The sequence below is a fragment of the Microcebus murinus genome, chromosome 17 (genome assembly GCF_040939455.1).
Source record: "Microcebus murinus isolate Inina chromosome 17, M.murinus_Inina_mat1.0, whole genome shotgun sequence".
Lineage (NCBI taxonomy): Eukaryota > Metazoa > Chordata > Mammalia > Primates > Cheirogaleidae > Microcebus > Microcebus murinus.
In genome coordinates this window covers 16,556,306-16,573,335 of record NC_134120.1, presented here as the reverse complement: position 1 = coordinate 16,573,335, position 17,030 = coordinate 16,556,306, and the positions used below count along the sequence as shown (strand labels likewise).

At 43.0% G+C, this 17,030-nt stretch overlaps 1 protein-coding gene across 1 annotated transcript in view; it reads right to left on the bottom strand.

Annotated features, from left to right (window-relative positions):
• Positions 1-16,424, bottom strand: part of FECH (ferrochelatase) — a 33,282-nt gene extending 16,858 nt beyond the window's left edge. Inside the window, exons 1-4 of the mRNA XM_012745471.2 lie at positions 16,219-16,424; positions 11,086-11,212; positions 4,917-5,036; positions 3,416-3,564 (exon numbers count right to left, since the gene is read on the bottom strand). Coding sequence (XP_012600925.2) covers positions 3,416-3,564; positions 4,917-5,036; positions 11,086-11,212; positions 16,219-16,285 — 463 coding nt within the window. The 5' untranslated portion in view covers positions 16,286-16,424. The remainder of the gene's footprint in view (positions 1-3,415; positions 3,565-4,916; positions 5,037-11,085; positions 11,213-16,218) is intronic.
• Positions 16,425-17,030: the final 606 nt, after the last annotated feature.

Here is a 17,030-nt window from a genome sequence, read left to right as displayed (position 1 = left end):
ATACCTGCAGAGGGTATTTAATTTTCACAGGAATCCTAAGAGTTGGTTCTATTATCATCCCACTTTTGAGATGAGGCTCAGTGAGGTAAGTGAACTGCTGGAGAAGGCAGCACCCTGTGAACAAGACCCCCTGCTGCTCCCCACGCTGCATCCTGTAAAGAACTGAATTGTTTCATGAGTAGCCATTACTTACAGCTTCAATCCAAGCAGCCACTATCTAAATAATTAAACTGTAATGACAATTTTAGATTTAGACTTTTCATCAGATGATTATACTTCTCACCTATTTCCTGCTCTACTCCCTACATTTCTGCAATGTTGGTGCAACTGTATGAAACCATTTCCAAGCCAGATCCCCAGTACAACTCACTGCCTTAGGTAATTGGTCAATTCCACGCAAAGCCGGTGCAAGTCTCAAAACTTCTACACTAGCCACCAAACAACAACTATATCCCTTTAAAAATGACAGCATGCAACATTTTTATCTGTTTGCAATCACCACATTTTCTCACCTAAAGAGAATTTTTCTTAATTAGAAATAAACAAATAGAAGTAGTTCAAAAGTAAACTTTATAACTATATAAGAAAGAAAGGATCAGAAGGGAGGAAGAATGAGAGACAGATGGTGAGAGAGAAACAAAGAAAACAGAGCAACATGAAGGGGTGAGGGGAGGAGGGAAGTGACTGTGCTGGCCCCACCCAGAGAGGGACCTGGTCTTCAGCAGCTGGCTTTATGCCCACACAGGAATTGTGAGCAGCAGGACAAGGAGCGTCTTTCTGGGCAATGTGGGGGCCCCTGAGAGAGGCACAGAGCCACACTTGGTGGTCTTCTTGGTCCTCAATGCAAAATTCCCCCACTAAGTTTCCAAGCCTTGAGACTATTTCCCGTATCCCACATTCACACTGCATGCTCACAAGCCTTCATAAAACCCTTAGGACACCATCTCTCCAGTAAGTTTCCAAAAGATTCTCTTTCTGCCTCTTGAGCAGACTGGCCTGAAGTATTAAGGTCCCACTACCCTAGAAGCTTCTTGTAAGTGGAAACCATGGTTTTCAACTTTGTTTTTTTTGTTTGTTTGTTTTTTCGTTTTCAACTTTGAACAGCAGCACCAAACAGTGCCAGGTATTCAATGGGCTGCTGAATGAATGAATGAATGAGTGATCTCTTGGGCCTTATTCAATGCCACTACTATACCCCAAAAGCAGGTCTGCTGAAATGATTAAGTGGTCATCTACCAGCCAGGAGAAAGCCAAAATGCACCCTGTCTGCCTCAGAGGGTCCCAAGTGTGGGCCACAGAGATGGTGATATGACAAAGGGGCCTCAATACCAATGCCCTCCCAGGACGGAGATCCCAGACAAGCTTCCAAGATCCAGGGAAGCCAAAAGTAGCCCCAAAGAGCAGTGACTGCCTGCCTCAGTGAAAAGTGCCAGGAAACATAGTTCCAGGAAGGTAATGGCATGGCTCGCTCACTACTCTCCCTGACTGGCGCTCAGAGCTTACAGACATCTGGCAGATGGATAAAGAATGGATGGACGCGGGAATTAAGGGATGAAAGAGCTAGTAAGCAAGTAAGCAAGCAAGTGAGCGGAACGAGCAAAGGAGGAAAGACCATTTCCTGCTGCATTAGGGACGATTTAGTGACTGGACAGGCAAGCCACTGAGCTGATCCGTGCTCTGTGGACACATGAAACTTATCCCCAAAGTTATAATAAAGAATAATGGATTGTTAAAAATAAGTCTCTATAGGATAAAATGCTTAAGCACTGAATTTTTTTTAAAAAATCACTTTCATAATAATTTTGACTATGTAAATACAGAGTGAATATTATTATTCTTTGGTCCCTACCAAAGCAGAGAATAATTACTCCTAGAAGGTACCTGCTTGTAACTTCCTCTCTTTGCACTAAATGGCCACATATTAAAATGATAAGACATTTGATAGTAAGTAGGACATTGTATAAAACCCAGATTATTCCATGGACTCTTTCCAAGCCAAACTGGGAGGCTAAGGCCACGGCTGGTCTGAATAACCCAAAAGTCTCACCATTGAGATGGGAGGAGATGGAGAGCATAATCTTCTGGATCTATTTCTTTTTCAAGTCTGACAACTCTACTAAGGCTCTTTTTTTATTTTAGAAACAGAGTCTTGCTGTGTTGCCCTGGCTGGAGTACAGTAGCTGTTTATTCACAAGCACAATCATAGTGCATTGTACCCTCAAACGCCTAGGCTCAAGCAATCCTCCCACCTCAGCCTCTGGAGTAGCTGGGACTACAGGCATGCGCCACCACACCTGGCTCCCTAGGGCTCTTTATAATGATGGGCACTATAGTAACACATAAACAGGAAAATAAAGAGGGCACCTCTCTGCCTTCTCTTTCCACTGACGACAGCACAGCAATTCCAACTCTGATTCATGCTAAGCCACAATAAACTGGTAATGCCTAGAGCATTTGTTCTCTAGCAAGCAGGTGTGACAGGGCAGTCTAGCATTTAGTATTCAGTATTACAAAAACAATAGTGTGTCCTGTAATCAATTGTATCTTGGATGTGTTCAATATGGCGCTGGTAGCTCATTCGTGCATTTAGGGCTTCATTCTGCATATTATTATTCTACTAGAGGTTTTCAGAGGGCAATTACCAGATGGGTACAACCCTCTTTTTAGTGCCATATCTAACGCAGCACTTCAGGACCTTATGATGGTGGTGTTGCCAAGAGCTGAAAGCAATTGCTGAAAGTTGCTTAGTGTCTTGTGGCTTCAGTGATAACTAGCTAATTCTGTTCTAAATGCTGATCTCATTAGCTATCCGGTCAGAAAGAAAAGGCAATAGTAACAGCCTCAATCCATTTCCCAAAGATTTCTTTCCAGCACAATGACATATACATCTTTTATTTATGGTATGTCGCTTGTGTCTTATAACCTAGCTCCATTTAACAAACATCTTGAACTTCCTTTTGAAACTAATGCTCCAAATTCGTAGCTGTTTCATTTGTAACATAAGAAGTAATGGGTATAAAAGACATTGGAGACTCGGGAGAGGGGAAGTGTGGGGGGTGGATGAAGGATGAAAAATCACCTATTAGGTACGATGGACACTATTCAGGCGATGGGTACACTAAAAACCTAGACTTCACCATAACACAATGCATCTATGTAACAAAAACCACCATACCCTTCGGATCTACTGAAATTTGTTTTCAAGTAAAAAAAAAAAAAACAAGTAATGGAAAAGGCTACACAATCAAAGGATAATGCCTCAAGAGCTGAACAAAGTGATCATGTATTATGTAGAAATCTCCGCAAATCGAGAGTTGCTGGTACAAGAAAGCATCTGGCATCCAATACTGTTGTGAATTTCATGACTACTTTGAAAGAACACACCTAGTGGTATGTTAACGAAGAAACACCATACCTGTGGCAGGGGATAACTCATCCAGCAGCTTCACCATGCCTTCCCCCTGCTTGGAAGTCCACATCTTGATGGGGGATCCGCCTCCAATCCTACGGTACTGCTCTTGAATTTTGGGGGCTCGGCGTTTTGCGATGAATGGTGCCAGCTTACTAAATTATTTAACATACAGGTAAGTGGATTTCATCCCACCTTAGCAAGCTAAGAAACATTTTCTACTCAATAAAAAAAAAGATCAGCAAAATTTGAAGAAAAGACTAATAAAATAGAGCCTTTAAAATTAGAAGCTGGAGGTCACTGACGACAACCAGCTGTCTTGGTGTAGACGAAAGAGCTAGAGCTAGACACTCTCTGAGGAATAGCCACCTCTGCTCCACGGGTTGTTCCAGCAGCACACCCTGAAGATTCGGGACTCCCCATGCAGAGAACCCTGGATTTGTGCTAGCTACTATCTTACGACATTTTGATCTTGCACCTAACGAGAACTAGGATGTCAGACATAGGAAGCATACATTCCTCTTAATTTAAAAAAAATGTATGTTAATCCTATAGATGTACTTGCATATGTGAGCAAAGACATATGCACAAGAATGTTCATTGAAACACTGTAAACAACCTAATTGCTCATCAGTGAAGCACAGGTTAAATAAATTAAGGCACAGCTATACAATGCAATTCTAAACAGTCATGAAAAAAATGAGCCAGATCTATATGATGTTAGGAAACAAGATACAATATTTTTTTCCCTCAAAAAAAAAAAAAAAAAAGCAAAGTGCTAAACAATGTGCATAAACACGTCTGCATTTTTGTACCAAAGTGGGGAGGGAATATGTGTGTATGTGTGTGTGTGCGTGTGTGTTGTGTGTGTTTATACACGGTTGGACACACAGGGACTACTTCTGGATGTAACAGTGCTTACCTCTGGGTGGGTGACTAGGAGGATAGAGTTCACGGTGAAAGGGACACTTGCTTTTTACTTTAAATACTTTTACGCTATTTGCATTTTTATCACATGCATATATTAAGTTTTCATTACAAATACCTATTTTGAAAGAAAAAGGAGAGGACAAGGGAGAAAAGGATGACAAGAAGAGGAGGAGAGCAGCAACCATCCACATTCATAGTATGAATGAATAATAAGCATCACTTCCCTGCATGTTAATCAAATGTTAAGTGCAAAGCACAAATACATTTTTAAAAATCTTTAAAGGTGCTTCGGTTATGTCAAGACAACTGCAATTTCCAGGGCTCTTGGGAGGAAAAGGCTCAAGGAGAATCCTCACTTAACTTGCTTTCTCTCTCCCGTGCAATTCTTCCAAGATCATATCCTTCTGATACCCAGCAGGAACTACCGGTAATGCTGCTGCCCTGACCATTACCAAGTATGCATTAACACTGCTTATTTTTTTTTGGAACTAGAGAGTTAAGAGATATGTGCAAGGCAAAATGTTTTACATACATTATAAAAGAGTACAGGTGTTTATATGGATTATATGTATCTTACTTTTGAATAGGAAGCGTCATGAGGTCTCGGTCCAAGAAGAGCCTCAGAAGAAAGTCGTGAACTTCTCCAAGGGTTTCAGGGCCTCCCATGTTTAGCATTAGTATTCCTGTTTTTGGCTTCCTACATAAAATAAAAACAGTTGATTTGTCACACTTTGTATTATCCTCTAGGGCAGAATCTTGGCTCAGCTAGCAAACTCCCATCTAATCTGCCTGATGCCAAGGTAAAAACCTACACCTCCTTTTGCTGCCGTCACTTAGCTACCTATCTGAGAATACATGAGGCCTCCACAGTCCCAGCTCAGACTCTGACCTTCATCTCTCGGCTCCATCCATGACATTGTTCACTCGGCTTGAAATGTTTCCCTATTAAAGTGTCAGCCAGAATGAAGATCCGATTATTTAACTACTGAGAGTCAACGCAGAAATCTAAACTTGTACTGAGGCTGAAGGACCCGTACATGTGAATGCACAGGTTGCCTAACCCCTCCAAACTTCAGGTTTCCTCATCTGGAAAACAGAATCCACCACCCACCTCAAAAAGCTGTTTTGAGAATTCAATGGGCAGCAGAAGAAAAGAAATAACAAAGCTTAGAGCAGAACTAAATGAAATGGAAACAAACAAACAAAAAACAATACAAAAGATCAGTGAAACAAGAAATTGGTTCTTCGAAAAGATAAAATCAATAGGCCACTAACCGGTTTAACCAGAAATAGAAGGATTCAAATAACCTCAATCAGAAATGAAAAAGGAGACATTACAACTGATACTACAGAAATACAAAAATCATCCGTGATTACTACCAAGACTTCTGTGCAAACAAACTAGAACACCTAGAGGAAACACACATCCTCCCAAGCCTGCATCAGGAAGAAATAGAAACCCTGAACAGACCAATAATGAGTGGTGAGATGGAAACAGCAATAAAAAATCCCCCAACAAAGAAAAGCCCCAGACCAGATGGATTCACAGGTGAATTCCACCAGATCTACAAAGAACTGGTTGCTATCCCACAGAAACTAATCCATAACACCAAGAAGGAGTGAATCCTCTCTACTCATTCTATGAAGCCAGTAACACCCTGATACCAAAGCAGGAAAGGACACAACAAAAAAAGAAACCTATAGACCAATATCCCTTATGAACAGAGATACAAAAATCCTCAGCCAAATACTCGCAAATGGAGAATTCAATGGGTAACATACTCAGTGACTCGGCATGTTCTGGCACATGGTAAGTTCTATTATACACAGACAGGGGTTCCCCTATTATTTTAAATATTCGAAGCATAGTATCAGTCCATCTCTCGCGCTCTGGCATCTGGACAATCTGCTCTCTTCTCCTTAGACAATTATTAAATTAAATGGTTACTGACTTAGAGCATTGCCTGGCTACTCTGCTTTCTTCTCCAATACTTGCCTTTACTCCTTCCAAGTCTCCTGTGATGATAAACTACATCTCTCACTTCACACTCACCTCTCTGTCCTTTATGTAAATCCACTGCTTAGGTAATTCCTGCAAGAAATGGGGCTAACATTCAAATTAGTCCCAGCTACAGAATCAAGCTTTGAAGGAGCAAAAACAAAGCAAAACTACATAACGAAAGTTTTAAGTAAGCAGTTTCTAAGAAATTAAAAAACAAAAGTACTATGCAAAAATATAAACTTCTAAAACCCAGATCAATCTCTGCAGCTTACACAGTCCAAAGCGAGCCAGGCCAGGAGTTCTCACTCATAAACCCCACCAGCAGGCAAGGTGACCCCAGAGCAGAACCAAGTGCCTCTGGGAGCCACCAGAAGACCATGACGAGAGACTCAGAGTCTGAGCTGGGCTGTGCAGACCCAGAGGACTGTGGGCCCCCATGAACAAGTAGCCACATGATGGCAGCCATGGAAAAACTAAAGGACAAGGAGTGTTTCTTACATTCTTTTTTTTTTTTTTGCATTTTTAAAAATTGAGATATAATTCACATAACATACAATTCACCATTTTAAACTGAACTCAGTGGTTTTTAATATATTCAGAAGGTTTTGAAACCATCACAACTATCTAATTCTATGACATTTTCATCACCTGACAAAGAATATCTGTATCCATTAAAGCCACTCCCCACTCTTTCTCTCCACACCCATAGCAACCACCAGACTACTTTCAGGATCTATGGATTTTCCCTATTCAGGACATTTCGTAGCAATGGAATTGCACAAATGTGTCTGGTTTCTTTCACTCAGCACAAAACGTTCAGGGTTCAATCATGTCACAGCAAGAATCAGTGTTTCCTTTTTGTGGCTGAATAATATTCCATTGTGAGACTATACCCTCCATTTCCTCTGGATAAAGCAGCTGAGAATAACTAGCCATAACTAGAAATAACTAGCCAAGTTTATCTAAAACGCCATTATTGTAAATGGTGAGGGGTCTACTTCCTAAATCTCCCACATCAGACTACCTCTGACTACCACAGTGACTAAACCAACCCTGCTGAGACAGCTTTCATTTGAAAGACTGTTCTTAATGTGCTCTAAAACTAATGATGTTATGATGACATCTTAATGGCAATTTTTAAGCAGCTGTTAAAGTTTGGCAGTAATGTAAGGCAACGGAGTGTGTTAAATTTATACTGGTGGAAACAGTTTTCTTGATCAACCAGTGTAGATGAAGAATGAGGTAAAAATCTGAACTTTCAGCCTAAATTTTCAGAATAAGAACCAATTCCTGGGAAAGGGGAAATGTTACATTATAATGATGAGGTCAGGGATTTTCTAATTGAGACCTCACTATAAAGATCACTTTTCACATCATTGTCTCTAACAAGGGTTTTTGAGCCTCTGCACTACTGACACCCAGAGCTGGACAATCTTTTGTTATAGAGGATTGTCCTGTGCAATGTGGGATGTTTAACAGCACACCCAGCCTCTACCTACTAGATGACAATAGCATATATCCCACCCCAGTTGTGACAACCAGAAATGTCTCCAGACATTGCCAGATTTGTCCTGGGAGTCAAAAATGTTCCCTACACCCTACTAAGAACCACTATCTTACAGGAAGAGTTTAAACCCCTTTTCACTAAACCAAGGGACTACACTAAAGATGCCGTTGGTATATAACTTTTCCACTCAAAAGTCCCAATCGCTACATTAACAGTGGTGTTGAGTTTTCTTTCCTTGATATCTGAAAATTCCAGATGCGTTATTTTGTGAAACTGTAATATTTCCTTAATCTTTCTACTTAGACCACCAGTCTTCTCCTGGGATCCTGTCTTTTAGCCTCAAAATCTGTGACCCACAATAAATTAAGTGCATTTTCCCATGGATTGCTGCCAGTTAACAGATTACTGGTTTAAAAACCCCAGGCTAAAAGACTTACCTAAGCCACAGAGGGTATCAACGTGCAAACGGGATTTAGAACTGCTTTTCATCTATAACACCTGAGCTCAGAACAAGAGTGGCTTGAAAGGGGACGTTACTCTGCCATGCTCACGGTCCTACAAACCCATGTTGATCTTATACATGAAAGAGATGCACACGATTTGAAAATGCCTAAAAACACATGCACTTAATTCAAACTGTGTTGTGCATGACAAATAGCGCATTAGTAAGCCCTGGCCCGACACCCCTCTATTCCAGAATGTGAAGTGCAAGCTTTAGTCAAGGGTCTCCATCTCTTCTCCCCTCCAGACAGAGCACACCTGAGACCAGGGTCTAAATGGTCACATTCTCTTTGTTTGAACATAAAAGTGTACATAGCAAAACACATTTAAAACTTCTCACTTGAAAAGGTTTTGATGTTTCACCATTTTCAAATTCTATGACTCTCAAAACACAAGGGTTTTCCTTTAAACTAAATGTACATAACAGGAAACTTAAGCTCATTAATTAATAAAGGAACAATAATTCTATTCTACCATATATGGTCAGCATCAAGAAAAAGTAGCAAAATTCCAGCTCTTCATGAAACCTAATTGGCCTGTGCACCTACACTGCCTCTAGAACAGACTTGGGCAAACTACAGCCCATGTACCAAATTTGAATGCACAAACAAACACACACACTGCCTGTTTTTATAAATAAAGTTTTATTGGAGCACAGCTCCACATATTATGTATGGCTGCTTTCATATTACAACAGCAGGATTGAACAGCCACAAAACAGATGATTTGGCCTACAAAGCCTGAAAAACTGGCTACCTGACCCTTTGCAGAACAAGTCTATCAACCTCTAATCTAGTATAGAGTCTAGGCTAGTAGTCCAGTCTAGTCCGTGTTAAGCATTAAGCAGCACAATGCCTTCATGATGTCTGGCATCAGAATGATCCACAGACACTCATTGCTTTACCATTTCTAATGTGGAGAAACTAGAAACTACCTACATGCCCCAAAAGGTGGGACAGGATAAATAAATTGCTCTTAAGCTACTGAAAATAAAGTAAAACAATATTTATATGACAACACAGTAAATAAAAAGAGGAAGTTATAAAAATACTTTCTACGTATAGCATTGTCACATTTTGCTAAATATATATACTGAGTGCCGTGGCGCCAGCCTAGCTCACAGCAACCTCAAACTCCTGGGCTCAAGGGATACTCCTACCTCAGCCTCCCAAGTAGCTGGGACTACAGGCATGTGACACCATGACCAGCTAATTTTTTCCACATATACTTTTAGCTGGCCAATTAATTTCTTTCTATTTTTAGTAGAGACGGGGTCTCGCTCTTACTCAGGCTGGTTTCGAACTCCTGACCTTGAGCTATCTGCCCACCTTGGCCTCCCAGAGTGCTAGGATTACAAGTGTGAGCCACCGCGCCTGGCCCTGAATGAATATTAATAGATATAGAGACAAAATATTGAGTGGTAAGATTATCAGTGTTTTTTTTTCAATCTTTTTTGCCCCATCTGTATTTTCTAAAATGAACCCATTTCTTTTCTATAAATATGACATAAAGTTACTTTATAGAATATGGGTTTTTAAAAGATTTTTATTTAATTTTAATAATATTAAGGCTATTTATTTTATTGACTTTTGCCACTAGGATAATATAGTAGTGAAATAATTTTCCTTCCAGGGTCTACGCTGAATTAGTCCCATCAATTTATACCAAATACTTATCCCAGTGGCTGAAGTGGGGAGAGGGGCTGGTGGGGGCAAGGAGTAATGGCACCCTGCTTGGCACGCTGCCAGGCAGAGTGAAGGGAAGAAAGTGACCTGTTTCACTCCTGACCTTTCTGTTAGACCAGGCATTTCTCTGTGAAAGTTATATAACTAGGAAAATAAAACATTCTTATTTTGTGTTTGTTATTTTGTGTTTGTTATGCTGTAGGGCCCCACCCCTAATGCTCTATGCCTGACAAACTGCACTTTACTTAGCACTCAATCGATGTACCCACGATCACACAATGAAAAATAACAAACACAAAATAAGAATGTTTTATTTTCCTAGTTATATAACTTTCACAGAGAAATGCCTGGTCTAACAGAAAGGTCAGGAGTGAAACAGGTCACTTTCTTCCCTTCACTCTGCCTCATGTTAAAGCATGTACACACCCATCTAAATAACTTCCCCATACACAGCCTTCTGTGGCCTCTGCGCAGAGGAAGACTGGGGGACAGCCGTGGCTTCTGCTACTGAAGCGGGCACAGCAACAACGTCATGCCTGCTGCCCGCCGCCAGCAAACGGAAGAGGTCAGGCAGGAAACGTGTACTTGATCTCTTTAATAAAAACTATAAATCATATTATGTCATCTATAATTATGTTCACTATGTTAATAGATGAAAAACAATGGTAGAGTTTCCTATAGAAATTCTAGCTGGATTATTCTTTATTCTGTACAGAACATAGATTTCACAGGCATAATTATGTTAGGGTCATAAATACATTTGCAGCATATATATAATTTGTGTTATGTGACATATTCCAGAACCAAACTCTCACATGATTTGCAGACTGTTTGTACTCAACTATGTGTCCTCTAACAAAAGCCCTGTTGCAGAGGTGGGGAGAGGTATAAACTCTGTGGGTTAACAGCTACTGAAAGGAAACCAAGAAAATAACATACTACTCATACATACTGGGTTTTCCCAGCGCTTTTCCTCCTAGGCAGCTTGTATTTACTGGTGTTTGCATCAATAAAGAGAAATCCTTATTTGTACCTGACAGTAGGCTCATACCTCTTCTCCGGTTGAACTTGAGGTTGTGCGCTCTTGGCATGCTGGGCTGCTCCTGCAGCGGCGGTGGCGGCTGCTGCACCCGACCTGCACCTCCACGGCTGGCAGGCCCCCACGAGGCCGTACACCACTGTGACAAAATGAAAAGAGTTAACATGAAATCTAGCTGGAAAGTAATTTCTTTTGAAGAGGTCCTCAGAGCATAATTCCTGGCTTTAAAGTTTAAAGAGATGCGACAGCAGAGACGATTTTCCTAGCATTTCTCTGCAGGCAGGTAAAGGCACTTCCGGCCTCTCCAAGGGGAGGGGCTGGGGGCTCGCCCCCTAGGATGGCTTATGAGGGCTGCAGGGAGGCTTCTTAGAAGCGACACACACCTCCTCTCCCTGCCATGGCTGCAGATTTTGCTCTGATCCCTCCTGAGAAGCACTGCACGTCATGATGTTACTGACAGGAGCATGCTGCTCACCTGAAAGGGGAGGGCCCGCAGAAAAGGTGAAGAGCCACCGACTTAGGGAGTGGAAATCGGGCCAGTTTTCAACCCATTGCACATCTCATTTCTATCTACAACGAGAACCCCAGTGTCGCCTCTGGATGTTGACAAGGGGGGGATATCTGCTTTCCAGGCCTGTTCTGGCCCTCCTCCCACTGCACCCCACCCCACACGGGGTGCAGTCTACACAGCCAAGGAGACGTGCCTCTCCCAGTATCCATGCCCCACGGGCCAGACCAGGCTCCCACGACCCCAGAACCCCCAGTCCCCAAAGTCCCACGCCCACTTCCAGGGTCTGTACAGGCCTCTTTCCTAGATTCATCCTCCTGAGGGCAGATTACACCATCGGTGTGACCAGTTCTTGACCTGAACAGTGACCGAGTCATTCAGGGCAGGAGCGAGAATGAAAGCCAAGACGGGAAGACTGGAGCGTCCACGTGTGCGGGCGCAAGACTCCTCACAAGGCAAGAAAGAGCAGTGGTGGGAAGGAAAGCAGGAAAGCCACTGGGCCAGAGGTAACTGTCCCCTGTACATTTCTACAGGAGCTCTAGAAAGTTTGAAAGCTCATCCTTCCAAGTCATTATGAAGGTCTATTTGTCAATGTAGGAGGATGGAACATATTTCACAGTCCATTAGCTTGCTAGCCCACATATGATATATATGCCTCCATGTATACTCTTGTCCTGGGCCCCGTAAGAGTTAGTAATGGGCCTGGAGAAGCCACTTGAATTGAGGAGTCCCTGTGCCATACTCAGTTGTCATATGAAGAGTATTGGTCCTTAAACATCCTGTGAAATGAAACTAAAGCCATACAGTGCATACTGAAGATGACAATGTGGTTATTATCGTGCCCCATGCTGTACACATGACCTCCTTCCCCATTCTTGAATCAGCAGATTGGAAACCAGCTTGAAATCAGTCTCCTACCCTCCTCCCAAGGCAAATGTGTCCTAGGGAAGAATTCAGGCTGTAGGACAAGCAGATCTGACTCTGAATCCAGTTCTGCCGTTAGTAACGTGACCTGGGGCTAGATTATAATCTTTCTGAGCCTTAGTTTTTCTAGCTGTAAAATGATGATGCCTTGCTATTGGGATACTTATAAGGATTAAACCAGAGAAGTGAAACACTCTACGTTGTCTGCCATAAGATTAGTGTTAGCATTAGTTCCAATTTTAAGTTTCTAGAGGATAAGGACTATACCTGCTCTGATTTTTTTTATCACCTAGGATGTCTATAAAATATAACAGAATGATATCTTTGGGGCACTTAGATTTCCAACTATATAGATTATGCACATTCCCAACAGAGCCAATTATGTGAGCTTATGCTGAATAATCTTTACCAACTCAAAGCGGAAGTGCAAAGATTGACATAAAGAAGTTCAATTCCACTCAAGTGAAGTCTCAAACCAACTCACTTCTCCTTATTTTAGATAAGTTTAATTCTGAGCCACATGATGAAATTTAATCAGATTCTTAATCATGCTGCAATGTCCTCAATTCCTTACATGAATGAGATTGTATCAGATTTTATGGGGTATGAGAATAAAACTCTGGCATTCCATAACTGGACTGCTGGTACAGGGTGAGCATCCCAAATCCAAAATCTGAAATGCTCCAAAACCTGAAACTTTTTGAGCACTGACATGACACTCAAAGGAAATGCTCATTGGCACATTTCAGATTTTAGATTTTTGGATTTGAAATGTTCAACATGTAAGGATATTCCAAAAGTCTGAACTCCAAAACAATTCTGGTCCCAAGCATTATGGATAAGGGATACTCAACCTGTAATAAAATAACATTTCCTCTTTCAGATCAAAAAAAAAGCAGGGAGGAAGAAACGGGGGAAAGACTAGATTCTCAAACTAGTAAATCATGATTTCTTAGTACAATTTGGGGACCAATAGCTTTTCGACCTCCATAACTATTGCCATGCCCTCGACTTACAAAATTCTCTTCTCCGTGGTTGAGCAAATTCTCAGAGAGGAGGATGATGCTACTAATAAGGGAACCCTTCCACTCAGGACTTAGAAATAATACAACCACCCCTCAAAGACTTTTCTAAAATACTCCTCTCCTCTAATGATCTAACGGTTCTATGGAAATGAAGAGTGTCTCCTACCAGATGATTAGGGTATGTCTAGGCTAAAAGAGTTTAAAGTAATCATTCAAAGGACCAACTAAGACTCCTGAAAAAGCTGAAGAGAATCTGATGGCCCAGGCAGCACTGTGTAGTGTAGAATGTGTGTGTTTTGGAGCCAGAGAGATCTGAGCAGAAATCCCACAGAGGATCAACAAGCAGTCTGGCTGTGCTTGGGCAACTCACTGAGCCACCGTGAGTCTCACTTTTCTCATCTGTAAAACAGTGATAAGGCTAACCTTGCAAGGCTGTTGTGAAGATTAGAGGGGAAAATTATGTCCAGCCCCAAGTACAGTACACACTGTATGCGGTTAAGCAAAGAGGTTAAGAATATTCAATAGTAAAGACTTGACCACTTATGAACTAAAACCAGGTAATTCTGCACCCCTCCTTACGTGGACAACTGGTCTACCTTTAGACAGCCTACAAATAATAAAAGCTATCAAACTGAGGAATAGACAGAAAAGGAAAAGATGATGTAAGAAAACAAAACTTCATAATTCCTGCAGTGGTGAACACACATAGTCCCAGCTACTCATGAAGCTGAGGTAGGAAGGTCATTTGAGCTCAGGAATTCGAGATCAGCCTGGGCAACATAGCAAGACCCCGTCTCAAAAAAAAAAAAATGACTTCATATATGCTGGACAAACCCAACAGGTGACCATTTAAAAGTATAATTATTCCTTAAGTTCGTGAGTATCAACTTGTTCTTCAAAACCAAATTATTTTAATATTTTGGATGTTTGGGGGTGGGGCAGAGGAAGGTAGAAGGTTCACAAGTACTTAAATATATAATAGAGCCTTTTTCTATCACATTGGAGATGAGAATTATTTCAAAAGTACTTACAAAAACATGTACCATTTTAAAAATTAACAATAGAAATAAGGTTCTATATTATGACCATTAAAAAAAATGAGAGGGGTTGCTTCAACAAAGAATTGTTATTTTCTGGTGAAGAGCCAAAATATTCTCATGTCTTTTATTTAAAGACGAAAACTCTTTTTTCTTATCCTAGAAATTTTTTTCTAATTACAAAAGATATATATACTCAGTGTAAAAAATTTTGGAAAAAAGGCACAAAGAAAAACAATAATTCATATAGATAAATAGTATATGGCCCACTCCAAGAAGCTTCTTATTAATTTTGTAATATGCTAAACACACAGAGTATAAAACTTCGCTCTCCTACTTTTACTTTCAGAGATCATTTTCAGAAATACTACTTAATTTTTTCCAACCCAAATAATATTGATCCTTTCCTATTAACCAAAATGATTTAAGTATATATTGCTAACTACACCTTAAAATCGAAAAAGTCTGTAACACAAATTGACTTCAAATCTACTTCTGCCATGGTTTCTGAATCCTTCCACTTATAACCTAGACCACAAATAATTTAAGTTTCACATATTGTCCCGTGACCTCAAATCTTGAGCTTGTCAGACTTTATTTGCGACAGGAAAGTCGGTGAAAGAAAAGATTGATTTAATACTTCTTTCGGCCTCAATCCTGGCACTGCTGCTGCTTCTTAAAAGATACTGCATTTCACCCCCACTGTCCTCATTGTACACTGGGTCCTTGTCATTTTCCTGACAAAGGCACCTGCAATGAGATACTGAGGTTCACAGCGGATTCCACTCCAAGTAGGTACCAGACTGTTGACTTAGGGAACTTCTTAGAAAAATCAATCAAGCCTGTGTCCAGTCACTGTTCAAATGCAGTAAATAAACACCTTATTTGTGGCTTTTACATTCATCACTGTAAACATTTTGAGGATCTCTATGTACCTACTGCCCGTGCGAACGGCTTCACCTGCATCCTACTGATCTCTATGGCAAGCCTGTGAGGCATTACTTTTTTCCTTTCACATTTAACAAACCCCAAGCGAGGCTGGGTGCCTCGCACAAGGTGTCACAGTTGGAAATGCCGTCCCGGCCAGGTGTGTCTGACCCGGAGTCCCATCAGCTCATGCTACGGACACAACCTATATTTCTGGTTTGCATCAGAAATGTGTGAGGTTGTTAATGGGCCTCATTTGTTTTCCAGGTATCTCTGGAAATCACTAGCCCAGGTGGGTCCTGCTGCCAGGGAAGAGAGAGTGATGCCCTGGGCTTCCGGCAGCAGGCAGGGAGGTGATGATGACGATGCCTTCCTTACCGTACTCTCTGTGGCAGGCCCTTAACATACCTTCCCTCCCGTCATCCCCACAATCTTGTCATTACAACCGAGCCTCTGAGAAATTCAGCCACTGCTCGTCGTCGCCACACGGCTGACCTACGGGACTCGAACCCGCGCCTCCGGGACTCCGGGCGGCCTCCCGGTCAGTGCCCTGGGTGCTCCGCTCGCCCCTCCCAGAGGAGGGCCCGTCCCGGTCCTCTCCGCGATGCCACCCGCGCCTCTGCCCGGGGCTCCCGCGCAGCCCGCCGCAGCTGCCGGAATCCCCCTGGCCCGGACGCCCCGCCGTCGCAGGGACCCCGGCGGCGGCCGCGACAGCCCCACTTACGCCGATCCCGGGGCCGGGCGGCCGCGGCGCGCAGGGCCGCAGCCATGTTGGCGCCGACCGAAAGCATTCCCGAGGCAGCCGCGGCCCGAGTCCCGGGCTCCTCACGCGGCGGCGCGCTCCGGGTTCCGCGCAGCACACGCCGAGCAGGAGCGCTCCCCGCCGCGTCCCCGCCGCCCGATGTCGCGCCCACTCATTCGCTGCTGCCGGGCGGGGCCGGGCTCGGGGCGGGGCCAGGAGGGGACACGCCCCTCGCGGAGAGCCCGCCCCGCTCTGGGCCGCCCCACGTGGGAATGGCCCGCGCGCCGCGCTTGGACCTCCTCCTCCCTGCCACCGCCGCCGCCGCGCGTGCGAGCCGCACTGCCAGATTCCCGGCGGCGCTGGACGGATGCCCTGGGCGCTCCTGCCAACCTGGCCGAGGCAGGAACCGCAGCCATGACTTAGCAAAGAACTTTCTAGATGTTTCATTTACTATGACTTAGTTATAAGGATGTTTTTGCCTCAGTTCTCCAGTGTGCTTGCCTAGTCACAGTGCAAGTGGGTGCAGACCCTGTTTTGTTTTGCTTTGTTTTCAGAACTGAAAAAGGGATTCTCTTATGTTAGGCGCTTATGTCATTATTCAGTTTCTCCGCAGCATCTGTAGGTGTTAATAGCAAAGGGTGACAGGTGAGGCCCGAAAGCAAACCTGCTGACAACATGAGCGCACTGGGAAAAGCGAAGGCCGGCCTGGAGACTGCTTGTCCCGGCGGGGTGGTATGGTGCGGCGACAGCACCACAGCCGCTCACCTGCCCCGCCCCCAATGTCGCCCACGGGG